The following is a 17,793-nucleotide window of genomic DNA, read 5'->3' as shown; positions in this document are numbered from 1 at the left end:
ATTGAAGGGAGGGAGGGCATGAGTGGCTGGGTCATTAGAGGAGTGAATTTTAGCACTAGCCATCTGTTCCAGAGTATTGAGACACACCAATCACTTGTACAATATACCTATGTAATGCTGTACATCAGCTGAAATGTGTTAAGTCATTGTTGTCAACATCCCCCACTGTGAGTATTTTTAAGGTCATTGTTGGTATTGAATGTTGAAGTCCAGTTTTGCTAGTAGTTTAATAATGACTAATGTATACCCAAGTGTATAATGTTGCTGTAATTCTATCCAGGGTTTCTGGTGACATAAATCATGAGTGCTTACTCTCTGAAAATACCATTTTACTCAACTGACTGTTTATGAATGTGTATGAGGCATTACTAATGCACTCGAAGAAAGGCGTTCGGTTTTTTTTAACGAAAGGAAATTGAAGTATTTTTTGTAAAATGTTTGAAGAAACATATTTCCACCTGGATGAGGCTTGTTTTAAGTACTGTATATTAACATTCTTTTGTAGTGTCCAATTTGAACAATTCTTGCTAAGTTAGAATTAAATTAGGGTAGGCTTAATCTTCTCATACAAACCAATGAAGTGCAATGTCATGTATTTCATTTTTATATATTAGAGTTTTGAAATTGTCATCCCTGCAAATGTTGAGTAGCTTGTGAGTGGTGCTTAAATGTTCTTTTCAATCTGATGTTATCCCTTGACTGCTGCCTCCTCATCAGAACACATTAAGTATTTTGACATATATCTTTAGATTTAAAAACATAAATAAAAAAATACATAACTTTCACGGCCACATTGTTTTCATTCATAACTTTAGGCCTCCATTTCAAGTCAGTTAGAGTGCTTGGTACATTTCATCCAACCAAAAAAAAAAAAAAAAAAAGGTTTTGTCTCTTGGCCACAGCAGTAGTAGTTAACCTGTGTAGGCCCAAAACGTGTTCCATTTTAGCACCTTGTCCTTTGTTGGTGTGTAATTTCTAATTCATGCAGCTGTTTTGAGAACCATGTGGAAAGCTTAAGTATTAAAATGTGGTCCATCTTGTGTCCCTGAAGGCTAGTGTTTGCTCCAGCTGTGATGCTCTCAGACCTCGCTGTTTTTTTCTTAGAGACTTGCAGGCCACATGCTAATTGAGAAATGGTACATTGTCATGGTAATTGAGACATCTGTCACTGGAAACGGACATTTTTATTGGTCAGGATAGTGCCCAGCAGTTTGAATTTTGTATATTTTAAAGTGCAACAAAATAAGGTGTACCTTAATATTTACAATACCTAGTAAATCTTGTGTCAGGCAGCAAAAGCTGACATTCTTATTACTGAGGGTGAACAAAGTGATGGAGTTTTATAGGGGCAGGAATATACATTTAGATGCTGTTTATCTATGCAGTGCTATCCCATGGTATCTTTTTGTCATAATCACTTATTTATATTCTCATCATTTACACATTTGTTATTTTTGAATATCTGTTTCCAGCATTTCCAAGCCAGAAGGGCTTTAGCTTCCAGCCAGGCTACTGCTAGTTGTGTTCTGTCAGATATGAATCAGAACATGGAAGCAGCTAGGTTTGTTGTCATATCACAGGAATTGATTATTGGTCTATGGGAGCGTGTCATGCATACTGTACAGACACGAGTATCTTGAACACAATAATACAGAAGCTCTAATGATTTCCCCTGTTTTATTTAAACATGATAGAACATGTCTGGGAGCAAATACCTGCTGATATGGAACAGTTATGAAATGCACGTGTGGGGAGACGCTATGAATCTTAGTACTGTAAAACTTCAAATAATTGCCGGGTCTCAAATAATCGCCTGTCTCCAATACTGCTAATAAGTGACAGTGATGAAAGTGACTCTCAGGATTAATAAATAATAATAGAAAACATAATTTAAGGTAGGCCTACATGTAATCCATATTTGTTTAATGATATTAAAAAAAGTTTTGATAATTTTAAGCGTGCTGAAAGTAGGCCAGATACAAACCTCTAGGTGTATTTTAATGTGTTTTGTTGTATTAACTTTGAGATTAAACAATACTTTATTTTTGATTATGACTTATTGCTTTTATTGTTCATTTTTAAAAACATTTTAGAAGTTTTTATTATTATTATTATTGTTGTTGTTGTTGTCATTATTGTGCTGCAACAAGCCTGTGTTATGATATCTACAGGGCTTTTAGTGGATTTAATTATTATTATTATTATTATTATTATTATTATTATTATTTTTATTATTATTATTATTATTATTAACAACAATGGTAGATCTAAATCAGTTTTTAAATACAAATCTGTACGTCTGCTTGTTCATTTTCCAACGTTTTGCATACCGTATCCTTGTTAACCAGTGCATATAAAAAGACTATACTAATACTTTCGCTTTATACTTGAGGGTGTACAATACAATGTCATTTTGTTATAAAACAAAACTGTTACTTGGTTCCCACTGCCACACAACCTTTTAACAAAGTTGCTGGAATGTTTAAATTGAGTTACGATGTTGCTACAAGATTGTGTGTTAGCGGCTTCTCAGTGACGCATGAATAAATGACTCTGGGAGTCATTTTTTTGTACCCTGCAATGCGTTCCCAGGACTGAAAATGCTGTGTCACCAAATGATCTCAGCCAAGTCCTTTGGCTAAGCTGCAAAGACTTAAGGACAGTCACTGGGTGAAGGAAATTGAATTGAATTTGATAATGATGCTGTGTGGTCCAGTGGTTAAAGAAACGGGCTTGTAAGCAGAAGGTCCCCGGTTCAAATCCCACCTCAACCACCGACTCATTGTGTGACTCTGAGCAAGTCGCTCAACCTCCTTGTGCTCTGTCTTTCGGGTGAGGTGTAATTGTAAGTGACTCTGCAGCTGATGCATAGTTCACACACCCTAGTGTCTGTAAGTCGCCTTGGATAAAGGTGTCTGCTAAATAAACAACAAATAATAATAATAATAATAATAATAATAATAATAATAATAATAAATGAACCTGTATCCCATTTCTTTTTTAGTTCCAAGTGCTCCAGAAGTAGACATTTCAGACTGTCTGGTTGCTGACAACTCGGTAACAGTAGCGTGGAGAATGCCAGAGGACTCCAAGATTGAATACTACATACTGGAATACAGGAAGACCAACCATGATGGGCTTCCCAGGGTAAAAGATGAGCGCTGCTGGGAAGTTGTTGATAACATCAAGGCCACTGAATATTCATTGACAGGTAATATGAGCTTTGCTGTGTAGATCCTTTGTAAAAAACTATCCTTGATTGACCGGTAAGAAATGCACCCATCATTCCAGAGTATTCCACTACACACACCGTTTACTTCACAAGCAGTCACTACAGCTGGCTGTAGATGTGCTTTGTTTTGGTTGAAATGTGTGTTTCTTACTGTAGTGAGCTACTTCTTTAGTTAGTTAGTAAGAAAGCTAGCACATTCAAAATAATTAAAACATTAAAAGTGAAGCAAAATGTTTACCTGACTTCCACGAATCAAAACTATTAAATCTGAAAACACTTCCTCATTTAAAAAATAACTGAACCAATCAGAGTAGACAGTCAGTATGATGTTTGCATCCTGTTCAATGTTATAGTCTTCTTCAGTGAAATGTACAATTGGTCTTTCAGACTTAAAGTTTGACTCCAAATACATGAACTTCAGAGTGAGAGCTTGTAACAAAGCAGCTGCAGGGGACTACTCCAATCCAATTACACTTGAAACTAGAGGTGGGTGAAGTCTTTTTATAAAACCAAATAAGCCCTGTCCTCTTTTGGGAATTGAATATGGGAATGTCCTCAGGAGTCGTTACCCTTGTCCATGGTACCAGGTTGTTATTAAAGGGCCGCTGATCTATTTAACCGACAGTAATTGATCAGTTTATTGATTTTATGTATTGGTTTATTAACTTTAGGTTCAACTGTATATAAAAACAACAACAACAAAAAGAAAAGTCATTAAAACTAATTATGTTGGTGAGTAACAATGTTATGTCTTTCTGTCCTGATCTTGAACAGCCTTTAACTTTAGTTTAGATTCAACGTCGTCACACCAGAACTTGAAAGTAGAAGACGGCTGTGTGGAGTGGGATTCTGCGGGGGGCAAAGGGCAAGAGAGCAAAATCAAGGGCAAGGAGAACAAGGGCAGGTGAGGCTTATTGTGTTAAAGTAGTATCTTGAATCTAGTGGTTAGGTTATAAAGCTTCACATCTGGTGGTGGTTGGTTTTATTACAGACTAGGTCAATGGCGAAATAAAGTCCTTTTTCATCTGAAGGGCCATGACAATGGTCAATGTTTTTTTAATGGTTGTTGTCCATAAAACAATGCACAGCACAGAAACTTGCTGGCTGTCTCTTAACCATTTAAGGACCAATGCAATTTACATTTTGGTATTGCTAGGCTGCAGTAAAGATGCCACCCCAAAAAGCCAGGAGACAGTTGCATAAAACACTGCAAGTATTAAGTTTAAGTATTAAAGATTAGTTTTCCCTTATCTAGGTGTGGCAGTGTGCTGGTTCACGTGAGTGTGTTGGTGTGGGGAATATTGGTTTGGCAGGGAGGGGGTTACATTTATCCCTGTCAAAACACGTGGGAACGTGGCTGCAGCTGACAAGTGAATAAATGATTAAATGATTAATTAGGCTCCAGCCACATGTGTATAAAATAGGTGTGCACAGGTGGTAATGGAGAGTTATTGGATTAATGCTGGTGATAGAGGTGGAGGTTTGTGTTGTGTGTTACTGTGCTGTGCTGTGCTGTTCTGTGTTCGTAAGTTTTTGTAAAACCTTTTGTTTTGGCCCTTGTGCCATTTATTTTGTTAATGTGTTTTGTTTAATGGTTATGTCCACGTTATTTTTGTTTAATTGATTATTAAAGAGAGTATTGGTGCATTTTAAACTTGCAGCTTTCTGTGTCTGAGTCTCTATCCCTGCCATTACCATCTGGGCTGGGAGGATACCGCGCCACACTAGGGTATTGACTTCAATGTGTTAAGCTGCTTTCTGAATCATCCGTAAACTAAAAAAAAATACTTCAGGGGAACACTAAGGTGGAATTTTAACGCAAGGTGTTTTAGGCAACTGGCCACTGGTCTTCAAAATGAGACCAAGAATCAGATGGGCACAAAGCAGAAACTGCTATCTCTTTTTCATAAAGTGCCAATTAACAGGCAGTGTTGAGACGCCCCTACTGCCTAATAGTCTTGGGCCAAAAAAATTAAATTAAACGTGTGCATATATTTTAAGTTAAAATAAAATATAAAGTCTGTCAACAACTTTACGTGAAGTTCAGTTATGTATTATCCTGTCTTAACCTGACCTGTACATTTGAAGCTGTCTGGGAAAGAGAAGCTTTGTCTTCTTTGGTTTAATTAAATGCATTGTTCGTGGAACACAAGGCCTCATCCTGTATTCACATGGAGTTATCTACCTCTTTACAGGAGGTAAAGTGGCTAGTCACTTCTATTAGGAGAAAAAGGGAAAGTTGGCAGGATCACTTTCAGTTTGTGGATCAAATGTTTCTTTCTGTATTGATGTGCAATACTCTTTTGTTTCATTTAAATTGTGGACATCTAACACGTTTCTTTTGTGCTGCTTTCATCACTAAATTGAAAAAAGGAGACCCACAGTTAGATTTAGGGGCATTCCACAATAAAGTAGACATGATAGTCCAGTGCAGGGGCCGACACCATGTTGAGTGGTGACAGACATTTAAAAAAACAAACAAAAAAAACATCTTGGCCACAGACAAACAAAACAGAAGTTCTATACAATTTTGTGTGTGTGTGTGTGTGTGTGTGTGTGTGTGTGTGTGTGTGTGTGTGTGAGTGTGATACTGATAACTTGCCACGGACATGCGTGTCCGTGTACCGACAAGTTGCCGACCCCTGGTCCAGTCACTCACATTTTTGTTTTTGTACTGACCGACAATTACACATCCTAAAAAAAGGTTGTTCTGTTTCCATTAATCTATACATTGTATGATAGCAAACAGCCTGAATTTACGGTTTTTAGCCTGGCTCACTAACTGTACTGATAGGACTCTACCAATTACCCGGGCCAGTAATGAATGTTATTTTGAGAAAACTCGAAACAAAAATCTCTTCTCCAAGTCTGTGTCGGGCTGTGAAATGCCCTTTTAATTTTAAACTAAAATTGAACTTTACTGTTTACATTCCCCAAAGATAGTTTCAACTACAGGGATACAGTAATGTCATAAGTGGTTATGAAAGACATCCGCATCATCATATCCTACTGTTACAAGGCACTAGCGACAATGCATATGACTTTCTGGGCAATGTAATGAAGTGCTAGACCATTCAAATGCTTGTTAACCCATTGCTTATTTTTTTGTTTTGTTTTGTTTTTTGTTCACTGACAGCGGCCATGTTACCATTCTGAAGAACACTTCAAGGTGATCCTGTGACTCAAGCTGTAGGATTTAGCTTAGCTGACCACATTAGCAAGCTGCTGTGAACTGTAGCTTGTAACAATAGCAACAATCTTTAACACACTTTAAAACTCATTTTTACCCAGCCTGTGTTACATGCAGAGTTTTATTTCCAGGGTAGCAGCATTTGGTTTAGCTGCTTTTAGTGAAAGCTTAGTAAAATAATTGTATTTCCCGACACATTCTGAAAACCTGTTTCAGAGAAACAGGAGTACTTTTTAAAAATACATACATTGAGTCTTCTGTGAATTAATTCATTTAAAAATACAAAAAGCTTAAAGTGGCTGGTTAAAAAGGTTTGATCTGCAGTGTAAAAATGATATACGATGTGGTCATTTATAGATGGCATATATTATACTAGAAAAAACATGTTGAAAAGCACTTTGAGAATTGGGCTACAATTCCATGTCTACCCAAATCCATATGCTAAGTGTATAGTTGTTTAAAACCTTTTATTATTATTTCGTGTGTGTGGCAAAATACAGCAGCAACATCTATAAATGGCCATATGTATTACAAATAACTTAGCTTCCCTCCTATTAATTTAGTTTTCCTCCTTATTTTTTCTTTCTTGCACAAGAAATGGCAACAAAAAAAGACAATAAATTAACAGCAAAGTTTGGGGTAAAGTTGCTGTTAATAACTTTTTTAATTGCTTATTTTTTTCATGCTTGCAAAAATGTTTTTGTTGGTGGTGAGTAAAAATGTTTTATTTATTTATTTATTTATTTATTTATTTATTTATTTATTTTTGCCAGTATACTCTGCTTGGAATGCCTTGAATATTTGATATAACACAGCATGACTCAAACATGAGCAGAATTTTGCAACTTATAAGCACCTGTTAACACCTCTGTTAAAATAAATTGCAATATAATACAACATTTTTCTTGTGAATTTGCACTTTTCATATACACACATCTTGGCGCTCTTTACAGACTACAGACTCCTTGACAGATAAATTGGGTCTAGCTTAAAAGCGCCTGCATGTCAAATCTGTCTAGTCAGTGCCGTGCACAGCTTCTAACTTAGGGCTGCAGGTAATCTGCTGGCTACAGGCCTCAGTAAGCAACCAGGCGCACAAGGGGTGATTTTAAATCATAAAAGTAACCAATAACCATATCGGTCCTATTTATAAAAACAAGCTACCTATTTGAATTAAATAGCGCAAACTTTGTGGTAAATCTGTCTCAGTCTTTCATTTGACTTCAGGTGTTTATAAGAAGCATAGGTATGCAACTAGAGGAGCATCTTTTTGACACAAATTGATTTAATATTCCTCAATTTTAGGGATTGTAGGGAAGGAGGATGCCAGGTCTCACGGTTTGCCAGCATCACTGCCCATGTATACATGTACAGCATGTAATCACATATCTGTAGCTCACTGTTTCAACTTAAAGTGATACTGAATTATGAAGGCATGTACTTTGCGGTTGTTTTTTTTTTCTCTACCATTGTGACATAAGTGTATGGTTAATCAGTAATTGAGTTGAATACATGAGTGCAGACCATTCAGTACCATTTACTACCCAGCTGTTCCTTGCCAATGTGAGGCATGCACCAAATGGGCCCTGGAAAAAGAGTTCCCCCACACCCATCACATCAGTACAGCTGACATTCCAGAACTACTGCTGCAGCGCTGATACAAGGAGATATCTTAGCAATGCTGACCTTGTGAGGAGGAATGATATACATTATATAAAGAAACTGACTGGGTTTACAATAATCGCTATATTGTTTTACCTTTTGCATCCTGTTGCATTCTTTACAATAAAGAAGCCTGCTCACGTGTCTGTCTATGTACACCAGTACCAAACCTGGAAATGTATCAGACCCAAATCTAGTTACAACAATTAAGAGCATAAAACTCCAAGCCAATACCAATATCACATATCCATTACACTATGTTACACTATGTATTGGATACTTTTGACTCAAGAGCAGGACAGCAGTTTAATGTTAGCTGTTGCCCTGTTCTTACCATGTCATCCTTCAGTTTTTAATTAATATATTTATCCAGTAGTTTGTGTTGAACTTTTCTTCTGATGTTTCTAGAAGTGGAACTCCATCTCCCAAACGGACATCTGTCTCCTCAAGGCCACCATCAGTGAGAGGAAGCAGAGACCGTTTTACAGGGGAATCCTACACAGTACTGGGTAGGCTTTGTAAAACATAACTGACAATTAAAAGGAAATCTGTTTCAACAGACCTGTGATGTGCCAGGGACACATAAAGCCACACTCACATGTATTGGATCTGTGACCATTACTAAACTGCAATGGTGGAGAAAATGTATTCACCACATGTCACTAAAATTTAGTAGTTAAGAGATACCACATGATGTGCTTCACAACATTTCAGTCCATATGTTGTTCAATTGCAACATCCATTATCATAAGGATGTTGTTAACAGCAGATCAGAGCATATCTACTGCAAAGGCCTGGTGGAAGTTTTGATTCCTGGCTGTAAGCTTTTAAAGCTAGAACAGCATTGCTCTTGTTGGCATAATAAATTGCTTATTTGCTGTTCCAAGGTCAGTATGTATTGTCTGTTCTGGACACAAATAAACTGTTGGCACTCTAAAAGAATTTGAGGTGCATAGCTTCTCCTGTGGGGCACAACAGAGGTTGTGACAATGTGGAGCATATCATGTGGCTAGTCTACCTACAGTACAATATTCCAATTCTCTGAGACTACAGGTACAGGTATTATCCTCCATTACTGATTTGTCACTTTAACCACCCTGTTTTTTGAGGTCATGTAAAACACATATCCTACAAGTGATACAGCTTATGAAAGCCAAGAAGTGAAAGAGCGATGAAGAATGCTTTTCCTTTGTCTATATTGAGCTAACTGAAGGCATATTGCCTTTGTGAGTTTTCAGGTGACACATGCATTGACAATGGGCAGCATTACTGGGAAGTGAAGGCCCAAAAGGACTGCAAATCCTATAGCCTGGGTGTGGCCTTCAGAAACCTGGGGAAATTTGACCAGCTGGGCAAGACAAACACAAGCTGGTGCATCCACGTCAATAACTGGCTGCAGGCCACCTTCGCAGCCAAACACAACAACAAAGCCAAGACCCTGGATATGCCAGTCCCTGACAGGATAGGTGTCTACTGTGATTTTGATGGAGGTAATGCTCTTCCTTTTTGAGTAAATTCATACTTGGTTGGACAAGGACAAAATCTAGGGATTTTTTTTATAAAATCTGCATTTTTATTATTATTTATTTCTTAGCCCATTCTTCCAATTTAATTTATCTGTTGCAAGACATTATTCTGCATACTGTGACTTTGTCATGGTGACCTGTTTTATTCAATAAGATGAGCTATTAAGGTTATGTGTCTTGGGGAACCATTTTACAGTACACAGACATTTTATTACGAGTTTCAGTATTGTGTGCTGTGGTTACCAGCATTTTCATTGCCAGGTACAACAACTTAGTTGACAAATAGATGGACATAGATTACCTTACCATCCAAACCTAGCTTGGTTATATTAGAGTCAATAATACAATCAAGGGGTTTCCGATTACATAATGTGAACTCATGAAAAGATATTGAAAACCCTGAGATCGGATTACAGACACATTATGCATTTTGCCAGCCAGATGATATGATTTAAAGTATATTTGGTTGCTATTTATTTATTTATTTATTTATTTATTTATTTATTTATTTTTACCTTATACATTAACAAGCTTACTCCAAAGTTACTTTGAATTGTTAAACAGCACAACAATATTTCTCAATACCGTTCCTAATTACCTTGTGCCATGAAAACTATTGAAACAAAAATTGCTTAAAACCAGGAGCATTAGTCTGTTTTTTGAGGATTATCGTCTGGCTTCAAAAATTCACATTGTGCAATTTTACCGTATTTAGGATCTCACACAGGTAATATTAAATATATTGTAGTGCTGGATAAACTTTCAGCTGCCTTAAAGAACAGTGTAAATGTTTTTTTTTTTTTCTGACTAGGGACTGGGGTTGTTTTCTTGTGTTTTGTATAATAATATAACTGTCATTTTGTTTCATTTTTTTCTTTAGGTCAGCTCTTATTTTACAATGCAGACACCAAGCAGTTGCTGCACACATTCAAAACAAAGTTCACCCAGCCAATTCTTCCAGCTTTCATGGCAAGTATCTGTTTACCCTTTGGTTTCTAAACACTGGGGCACCCCTTTGTATCTAAAACCAGAAACAAATACTGGAAGCAGATCTCGTTCATTGCTCATTGTTTCTTTAGAAGCCTCAATGAAACACCAGCACACATTTTGTGGTGATGATTTTAGCGGTTTCAGATGTATTCTAATATAACTGAGTCTCACGTGATCTTGTAAAAGGCACGGCTTTTGGAGTTCATGCTGAACATTCGTTCAAGGGGCAGACTGAGATCAGAATAGCATAATATAAAAGGAGCTCCTCTTTCTCTTGTTGTACCACACCTGCAACACTGAGCTGTATGCCTGTCTGGGTGACTCAGTGGAAATTAACCTGCTTTTGATGCTGGGACCTGGTTTGAAAGGTACCAGGGGATAGGTCCATTGTTTTCTGGTGGCCTATTAACCCAATATGCAGTGGAGTTGCTTGAGGACTGATTGTCAAACTAGAGGTAAAAGTACAATAACCTGTTCCTGGTCTTTTTCTCACTTGGTTATCAAGTGTTAACTGTTTATCGGACATCTTTTAATGAGTGGGAGCACCTAACTGCAAGTGACAATAACTGGCATGTATAGGTAAAATTATGTGTTTTTGACTGCTAGAAATGCATGCACTTCTGTAACTAGTGTCATACTGAATGATGGCTTGACCTGTGGATGTCATTGCAGGTCCCCTTTTACATTCACAGTAGTAATTCGGTGTGCTTTCCTTGCAGGTCTGGTGTGGAGGGCTGACATTGTTTACAGGACTCCAGGTCCCCAGTGCAGTGAAATGCTTCCAGAAAACAGAGAACGGCTTGAGTGGCTCAGCCAACAGTCTCAACAGTGTTGTACATTAGCTACCAGCAAGAGGATTCTTCCTTTCTTTATGCACGGTGCGGTTTCTATCGGCAGGAAAGCAAACCTGAAACCTGGATTGACACAAGGAGCGGTCAGACTGCTGCTGTAAAGGCCTGGTTGCCCTAGCTGTTTAAATACTGAATTCCCTTGAGTAATAAGAGTTTGTTTACTTCCCCTTGGAATTTTATTGAGATGCTAGAGACTTAGTCAGGGAATAATAGCTGGATGAAAGATTTGTGTGATTTTTTTTTTTTTTTTTTACATTTTTTGTCTTGTACTTCCTTTTCGGTTTCAGATCAATTCTCACCCGAATGAATTGCTTCAAACGACTTTACATAAGTTCTGTTGCTCCAGTATTGATTTTTAACTTATTTTAAATCTGCTGTTGAATGCTTTAGTGCCTTCTGTTTGTCACGTGATACTCAAACGTTTTCACTTTGTTGGCTCTACCTACACTATATTCTACATTGAACAATATAGTTTAAAGGTCAAAGCATTGCATGCATTTCCTGGAATGAGGAATATCAGGCAGTGTCTGGGCCGTTATCAATCCTCAGCTTTAAGGGAATTCAATAAAAATCAATATTGAAGCTACAGAACTCATAAGTAAAGATTAGAAAGCACATTCAAAGGAATTTAAGATTTCATTCCTTGCATATTAATGATATCGTGCATTTATGGAATTTATAGTTTAATGCAGTTAGGTGATGGTGGCCAGTCAGTGTTGGCAGCAGTCAAAAATTGAACAATTCTAGTGTTATTTTTTTATAAGTGAGTGTGTCTGTGTGTGTGTGTGTGTGTGCGCTCGTGAGTGTGGCTTGGCTTCTTGCCTGGACACATGCTTAAAACTACTTCAGTACATTTTATGCACTCCTTTATCCTGATGCTTTTGAAATACCTCTGCCTCATTTTTGCTGGTAGGAAGACTGAAAGGAATGACGGTTCAGCTTATACTGATGCTCCTCTGTGGCTTACCTTGGCACGCCATACCTCAAGTTCTGATGGTCCTTTTACCAGGTCCCCTCGAGTTACTCGCCCTCCACTTAAACATAATCTGCAGTGTAAACTTGCTGCTTTATCATTTTACAAAATCATCCCCCTGTGCTAACGGTTTGTTAGACTAGCATACAGTACTTTACAGAATTTCTGACAGTGGTATTCCCACACACAGATATGGTAAAGACAACACTACTAATTCAAGCTCCTTGTGCACAGTTGTGCTGAATACTAGTTGTTGGAGTTTTTGTTAATGCTGGCTCATCACAATGTGGTGGTAGTCTCTTCAGCTGACTTGCATCTCATTCAAGGGGGGTCTTAAACTCAGTCGTATCACGTCTTTCCCCTGACAAAGCTTTGCATACAGCTTCTATATAAACCATTTCTCTTCAAGATATGTTGTTAGTCACGGGATAGACCTTGGAAGAAGCATACCCATCAGCCTATAAATTCAGGGATGATTCTAAGACATGCTTTAGAACTCTTGTCCGTTTGTGTTCTGAGCTGATGGTGATGTGATCACACAGACCCCAGTGGCAAATGGCATTTAGTCCTTATTGGGTAATGGAGAAATGTGACGTGGCAGTCTGATGTCAGCTGCTCTTTGCTGACTTAGGAACAAGGCCAAGCAGGGAAGAGCTGCTGTATTAAGTCAGACCTGGCCGTATCTGCCCCCTGGTGTTTATTCAGAAGAACTACTTGGAAGAGAAGACCAAAACATTATTGGGGGACAGGACAAAACATATCTTTTCAAGATAGTAAATCAGAAGATGAATTGAGATATTGCCTATATCTTAATCCATGTAGGTTTACAAAGTCAAACTACAAAGATTGGACAGAACAATGATTTACATAAAGAATGTACAGAGGAATTGACCAGGACTGTAAGAGAAAATGAACAAAACAAAAACCTTCACGTGTTTAATCGCCAGTTGTTTAATATACATGTATTGATCTTGTATTCAGTAGTGACTTGCATTTATTCATAGCTTGCCTTTCTTTTAAGCTATTTTCCCTTTGAATCGGCTACGTCAATAACACCCAATTTAACTGTTCAGCGGTTGCATAGTAAGATAGACACCCGGAGCTTGATTTGCAAGCTGTGTAGAGCCAACCAAAGTATATATCAATATCTTAATTGACACAGGCTCTGAACAGGTTTTGTTTTATTTATTTCTAATGTGTGTTTTAATTTGAGTAGTTCAAAATGAATACTGTATTTAAATCCTGGTTTAAGTACTAAACTGGGTAGTTTGAACTCTGTATGCATTTTATTCACAGGGGTGTGTTGAATTGAGGTAGGAATCAAAGGGTTAAAGGTGTAATAACCAAAGTAAAAATAATAATAATAATAATAATTTCTTACCTCAAACAGCATTCTCACAAGCCCTTTTTTTGACAGTTCTTTATTTTCAGGTGAAACATTAATTAAACAAGAAGTACTTGACTTGCTTTCCTTTCCCCATTCACTTCCTGTGTTACAGGTAATAGCACCCCACCTGACCCCATAAGTGTCCTTTGGGCAGCATGGAATGAAAATGTAGGCCTTAGATGGGGTCACATTACTGGTACGGGACATGATGAGAATGGTTGGACATCTGTTGCTTTAAAATGTGTCTCATTATCCTGAACTATCCAAACTGTAATTACTGTGATTATTTGTTTGATCCCGCCCCCCCCCCCCCCCCCCTTTGATTTAAAATGTATATTTCTAACACAGGGTGCTGCTGTACAAGAGCTTTTATGTCAAGTGAAGAAGAATAGCAATCGAGTGAGTCGAAATGTTTTAAAGGATAAACCCTGTACAAAGATCTTTTAAATAAAAAATAAAGCTCATAATTTGAGATCGGAATACTTCTTGTAAAGGTACAGTAAATATGCTGTGCATACACACTACACACTTAAAAACATGTACATGAAGTAAAAAGGTATTATGTAATAGATGTTTTGTATTATTGCTATTTATTTATTCATAACAAAACTGAATTCTTAATTCTGATGTTGGACCCCCACAAGCTGATAGGGGAGGTCTCTTAACCCCTGCTCATCAATTGAAATCAGTTATTAAACAGGAGCCTTGGTTACACACACTGTTTAGTGGAATGCACTCTATACACGTTGGCCATAGTGTGTAAGTGATCTGCATATCATGTCACTGATAAATGATACCCTGCAGGAGGGTATGATGACAAGGATAGTGGAGGTGTACATATGTTTCACATGTACAGTATCTAGAGAACAATTATCCAATTGTGATGCAACTTGGTAAGGATAAAGTAATGTGGTTTATTACTTGAAGAAAAAACTACTCAACATCAGGATTTCACTGATATAAATACTCAACCTCTCATATTTGAGTCAATATAGGATGCTGTAAGGAACACACAAATCTGCTTATCTGTAGTGTTCACTGTCTGTGTTTGTACAGACTGCAGCAACATGTTTTGACCACAAGGGGGAAGACTTGCACCTTCTGTTTCAGATGTATCTTTAAGGCAGTCAATAAAAATGGAGAGAATGAAAACCTTGTTATATATGTCTAATATTCCAAATAAAATATGCATTTATGAAATGCTGAACCATATTTTTAGTTGACAAAAAAAAAATCAATAAAATGTGTTGCAGGGAAGTTAATGTGAAATTTAGGAATTACTGTAAATGTATCTGAAATGTCTTGTCATGCTCCATACACTTTGGTTTTGTTCCATGTCTCGCTTGTGAGATGTATCAGATTTACACACAGAGTCCCAACTGTGCGACCCATTCCTGACACATATACTGAACTTGTCAGCTATTAACACAGGTACAAAGAATGAAAGTACATTAGTTTGGTAATATGCTTATGTCCTGTGAACTGATTTACACATTGGCTATTAATACAGGCTGTAGGTGGTTGGAATTAATGCCTTGTCATTCGGTATGTTGTGCATACCGCAGAAAATGGCACTAACTAGGGGAAACCAGCCGTCAATCATAAACTCTGAGGTAAAAATAAAAGAAACCATGTCAGGTAGACAAACAACACTGGTAGCCAACAGATGTGTGTTCTTGACATACAGGGAGATGTGATCAACCTATACCCCACCTGAATAAGACAGCTTGATTGTATTGGGCATTTTACAGTAGCAAGGCACCCGCTGGATTGTATCACCTATGTGTTGTGGTAATCCAGATTTATCCACGGTTGGGTGACGTATGCAAAAATCAAGCTCTGTCTTAAAGGATTATAAATCAAATGGACCCCTCAGTTTCTTATAGGTTTACTGATGTGGAGTTCTGATTGGAGAGAGGCTTTCTCTATCCAGCAAAGAAATGATAAGGGACTTTCCAACATGGAGGAGAGTGACGGTCTATAGTGTAGTAGAGGCGTTTCAGAGTGAATTTGAAAGTATTAGAAATGAAATGCACACAATGATAAAATAAGCATTGAGAATGGCACTGGATCTACTGTAATACATTAAAACAATCTTTAATACCTTACGAAGTAAACCTTAAAGTCTTCAATTCTATTCTGTATTCTGTAGTTGACCCACATCAGTATTCTTGGTAGTGTGTTACTGCAATCCCAGTATAGCACACATCAGAGGTACGGATACATAAAGCAATAAACTGTAAGTATAAACGTAGATCTTCAACTGCAGGTTTAAATATGCAGAGATAGCAAATTACATTACACACAGGAGAAATGCATGCCTTGATGATATTGACACAATGACAAGAACACATGAAGTGGAATTTCACAGCTTTTTTTATGGTAGGTCTTGACTGGAATATAAATGGGTGGTTTCCCATGCATGAAATCACTCTGCTGTAAAAGCTATGAGCAGCAGGGAGCGTAATCTACCCACTACACAACCTATCAGCTTTCCACAAAAACATTTATTTTGGCATTATTATTATTTTGAATAATGTTTTCAGTTGAATTTGGTTTGTACATTCACTGCATCTGCAATGAAAATTGAATTCTGACAATATGGTATATGACTTAAACTTACGGATGTATAGAGAGAATGACTGACCAGTCCCTAAAGTGCCAAAGTTGGGTTGCTGGTAATGTAATCAAATGGAAAGCCAATTAAAGATAATGCATTTAAACTGGAAAGAATTCTCAGGTAAATCCTCAATTGTCCAGCTAGCTCAGACCACTCACAGGCAGGGTGCATTACCAAATTAAACAAGTGGTGGATTATGTTATCTCTCGGCATTGGCAACATTGCACTCATAAATGTTGTGCTGAACATCTTTTTGTTTGATTCATTTTATGTTGTACTTTCATTTCAAGCACCACACTGCTGCAAAATTAAATCTGTCTCACTTCCTGAGGTGAAGGTCAATTCCATTCTTGCTCAACTGTGTTGACGGATGTAAAATGGACCAGAAAGGACAGTCCAAGATGCTATGACATATTAGGGGACCATGTTCCAAATGAGGTGCAAACATCTACTTCAGAGTCAGTAGTGCATATCCATTACCTGCCACTGTGCAGAGATCCCATGAACCTTCGGCGTCACTAGGTCACTAAATGGGCAACAGTAATAACAAACTTATTTACACCAGCTTTGCAGGGCACCTTTAACATCATAAATGAAGGCACATATAAAATTAATTCAATTTTAAAGTGTAGTTGTTATCTTGCCAAGATCTACTAATACAAACAAAACCAACAGGGTGTTGCTGCTGCATCCTTTTCAGCAGCACTCAGTGTCTCAGCACCTTCTCAACAAACCTTTAGTTTTAGGATATAGCCACGTGGTCTACTTGAGTTTGTCATGTGACATGAGTCAGCTGGTTGGTTTCAGCTTCGGAGCAGACCCTGGGTTTGAGGGTGCGTTCACGACACTTTTGTGCCGGCTAGATTGCAGACGGGAGTCTGCGCGTAACGTCACGGTCTGTGCAGACGGAGCGTGGACAGCTTTGGTAGATGAACAACAGTTCTGAGCAGAACCAAAATGGAGATGGTGTTGAGAGAAATTCTAATCGCAGAAGTGGATGCAATCGAAGTTCCTTTTGTGCTCCACCAGCTTCATAATTTACAGCATGATCAGAAAAATGTATAGTAGAAACAGTCCCTGCTATAAAGATATAATATAAACGTATGTTTTGTGATGTGAGACAAATTAATGAGTATTATAACGGACAGGATTCCCCCCCGCCCTCTCACAAAGGGGTTGTTAGACAGTACTGTATTTTGATCTGGGACAAAAATAGTTCAAATACTTGCACATATGGTCACATATCTCACTTCAACTACCTGTTATTAAAGCTGATTTATTCTCCTTAATTCAAAGTAGGTTATTCCCTGTCCCTGAAGCCTTTCATCAATAACCAATTACACCTGCTGAAAATAACAGAGC

General features: G+C 37.7%; 1 protein-coding gene across 4 annotated transcripts in view; it reads left to right on the top strand.

Moving 5' to 3' along the window:
- Positions 1-14,283, top strand: part of LOC117420995 (FSD1-like protein) — a 32,946-nt gene extending 18,663 nt beyond the window's left edge. Inside the window, exons 7-14 of one of the 4 annotated variants that reach the window (XM_059023507.1) lie at positions 3,005-3,211; positions 3,620-3,718; positions 4,007-4,136; positions 6,369-6,401; positions 8,496-8,593; positions 9,323-9,574; positions 10,491-10,579; positions 11,320-14,283. In XM_059023507.1, coding sequence (XP_058879490.1) covers positions 3,005-3,211; positions 3,620-3,718; positions 4,007-4,136; positions 6,369-6,401; positions 8,496-8,593; positions 9,323-9,574; positions 10,491-10,579; positions 11,320-11,442 — 1,031 coding nt within the window. In that variant the 3' untranslated portion in view covers positions 11,443-14,283. Of the gene's footprint in view, positions 1-3,004; positions 3,212-3,619; positions 3,719-4,006; positions 4,137-6,368; positions 6,402-8,492; positions 8,594-9,322; positions 9,575-10,490; positions 10,580-11,319 lie in introns of all 4 variants that reach the window. The other 3 variants (XM_059023502.1, XM_059023514.1, XM_059023511.1) reach the window with 3 other exon arrangements.
- The last annotated feature ends 3,510 nt before the right edge of the window (positions 14,284-17,793 follow it).

This window comes from Acipenser ruthenus, chromosome 1 (assembly GCF_902713425.1).
Source record: "Acipenser ruthenus chromosome 1, fAciRut3.2 maternal haplotype, whole genome shotgun sequence".
Lineage (NCBI taxonomy): Eukaryota > Metazoa > Chordata > Actinopteri > Acipenseriformes > Acipenseridae > Acipenser > Acipenser ruthenus.
This window is presented reverse-complemented; position numbering and strand designations above follow the sequence as displayed.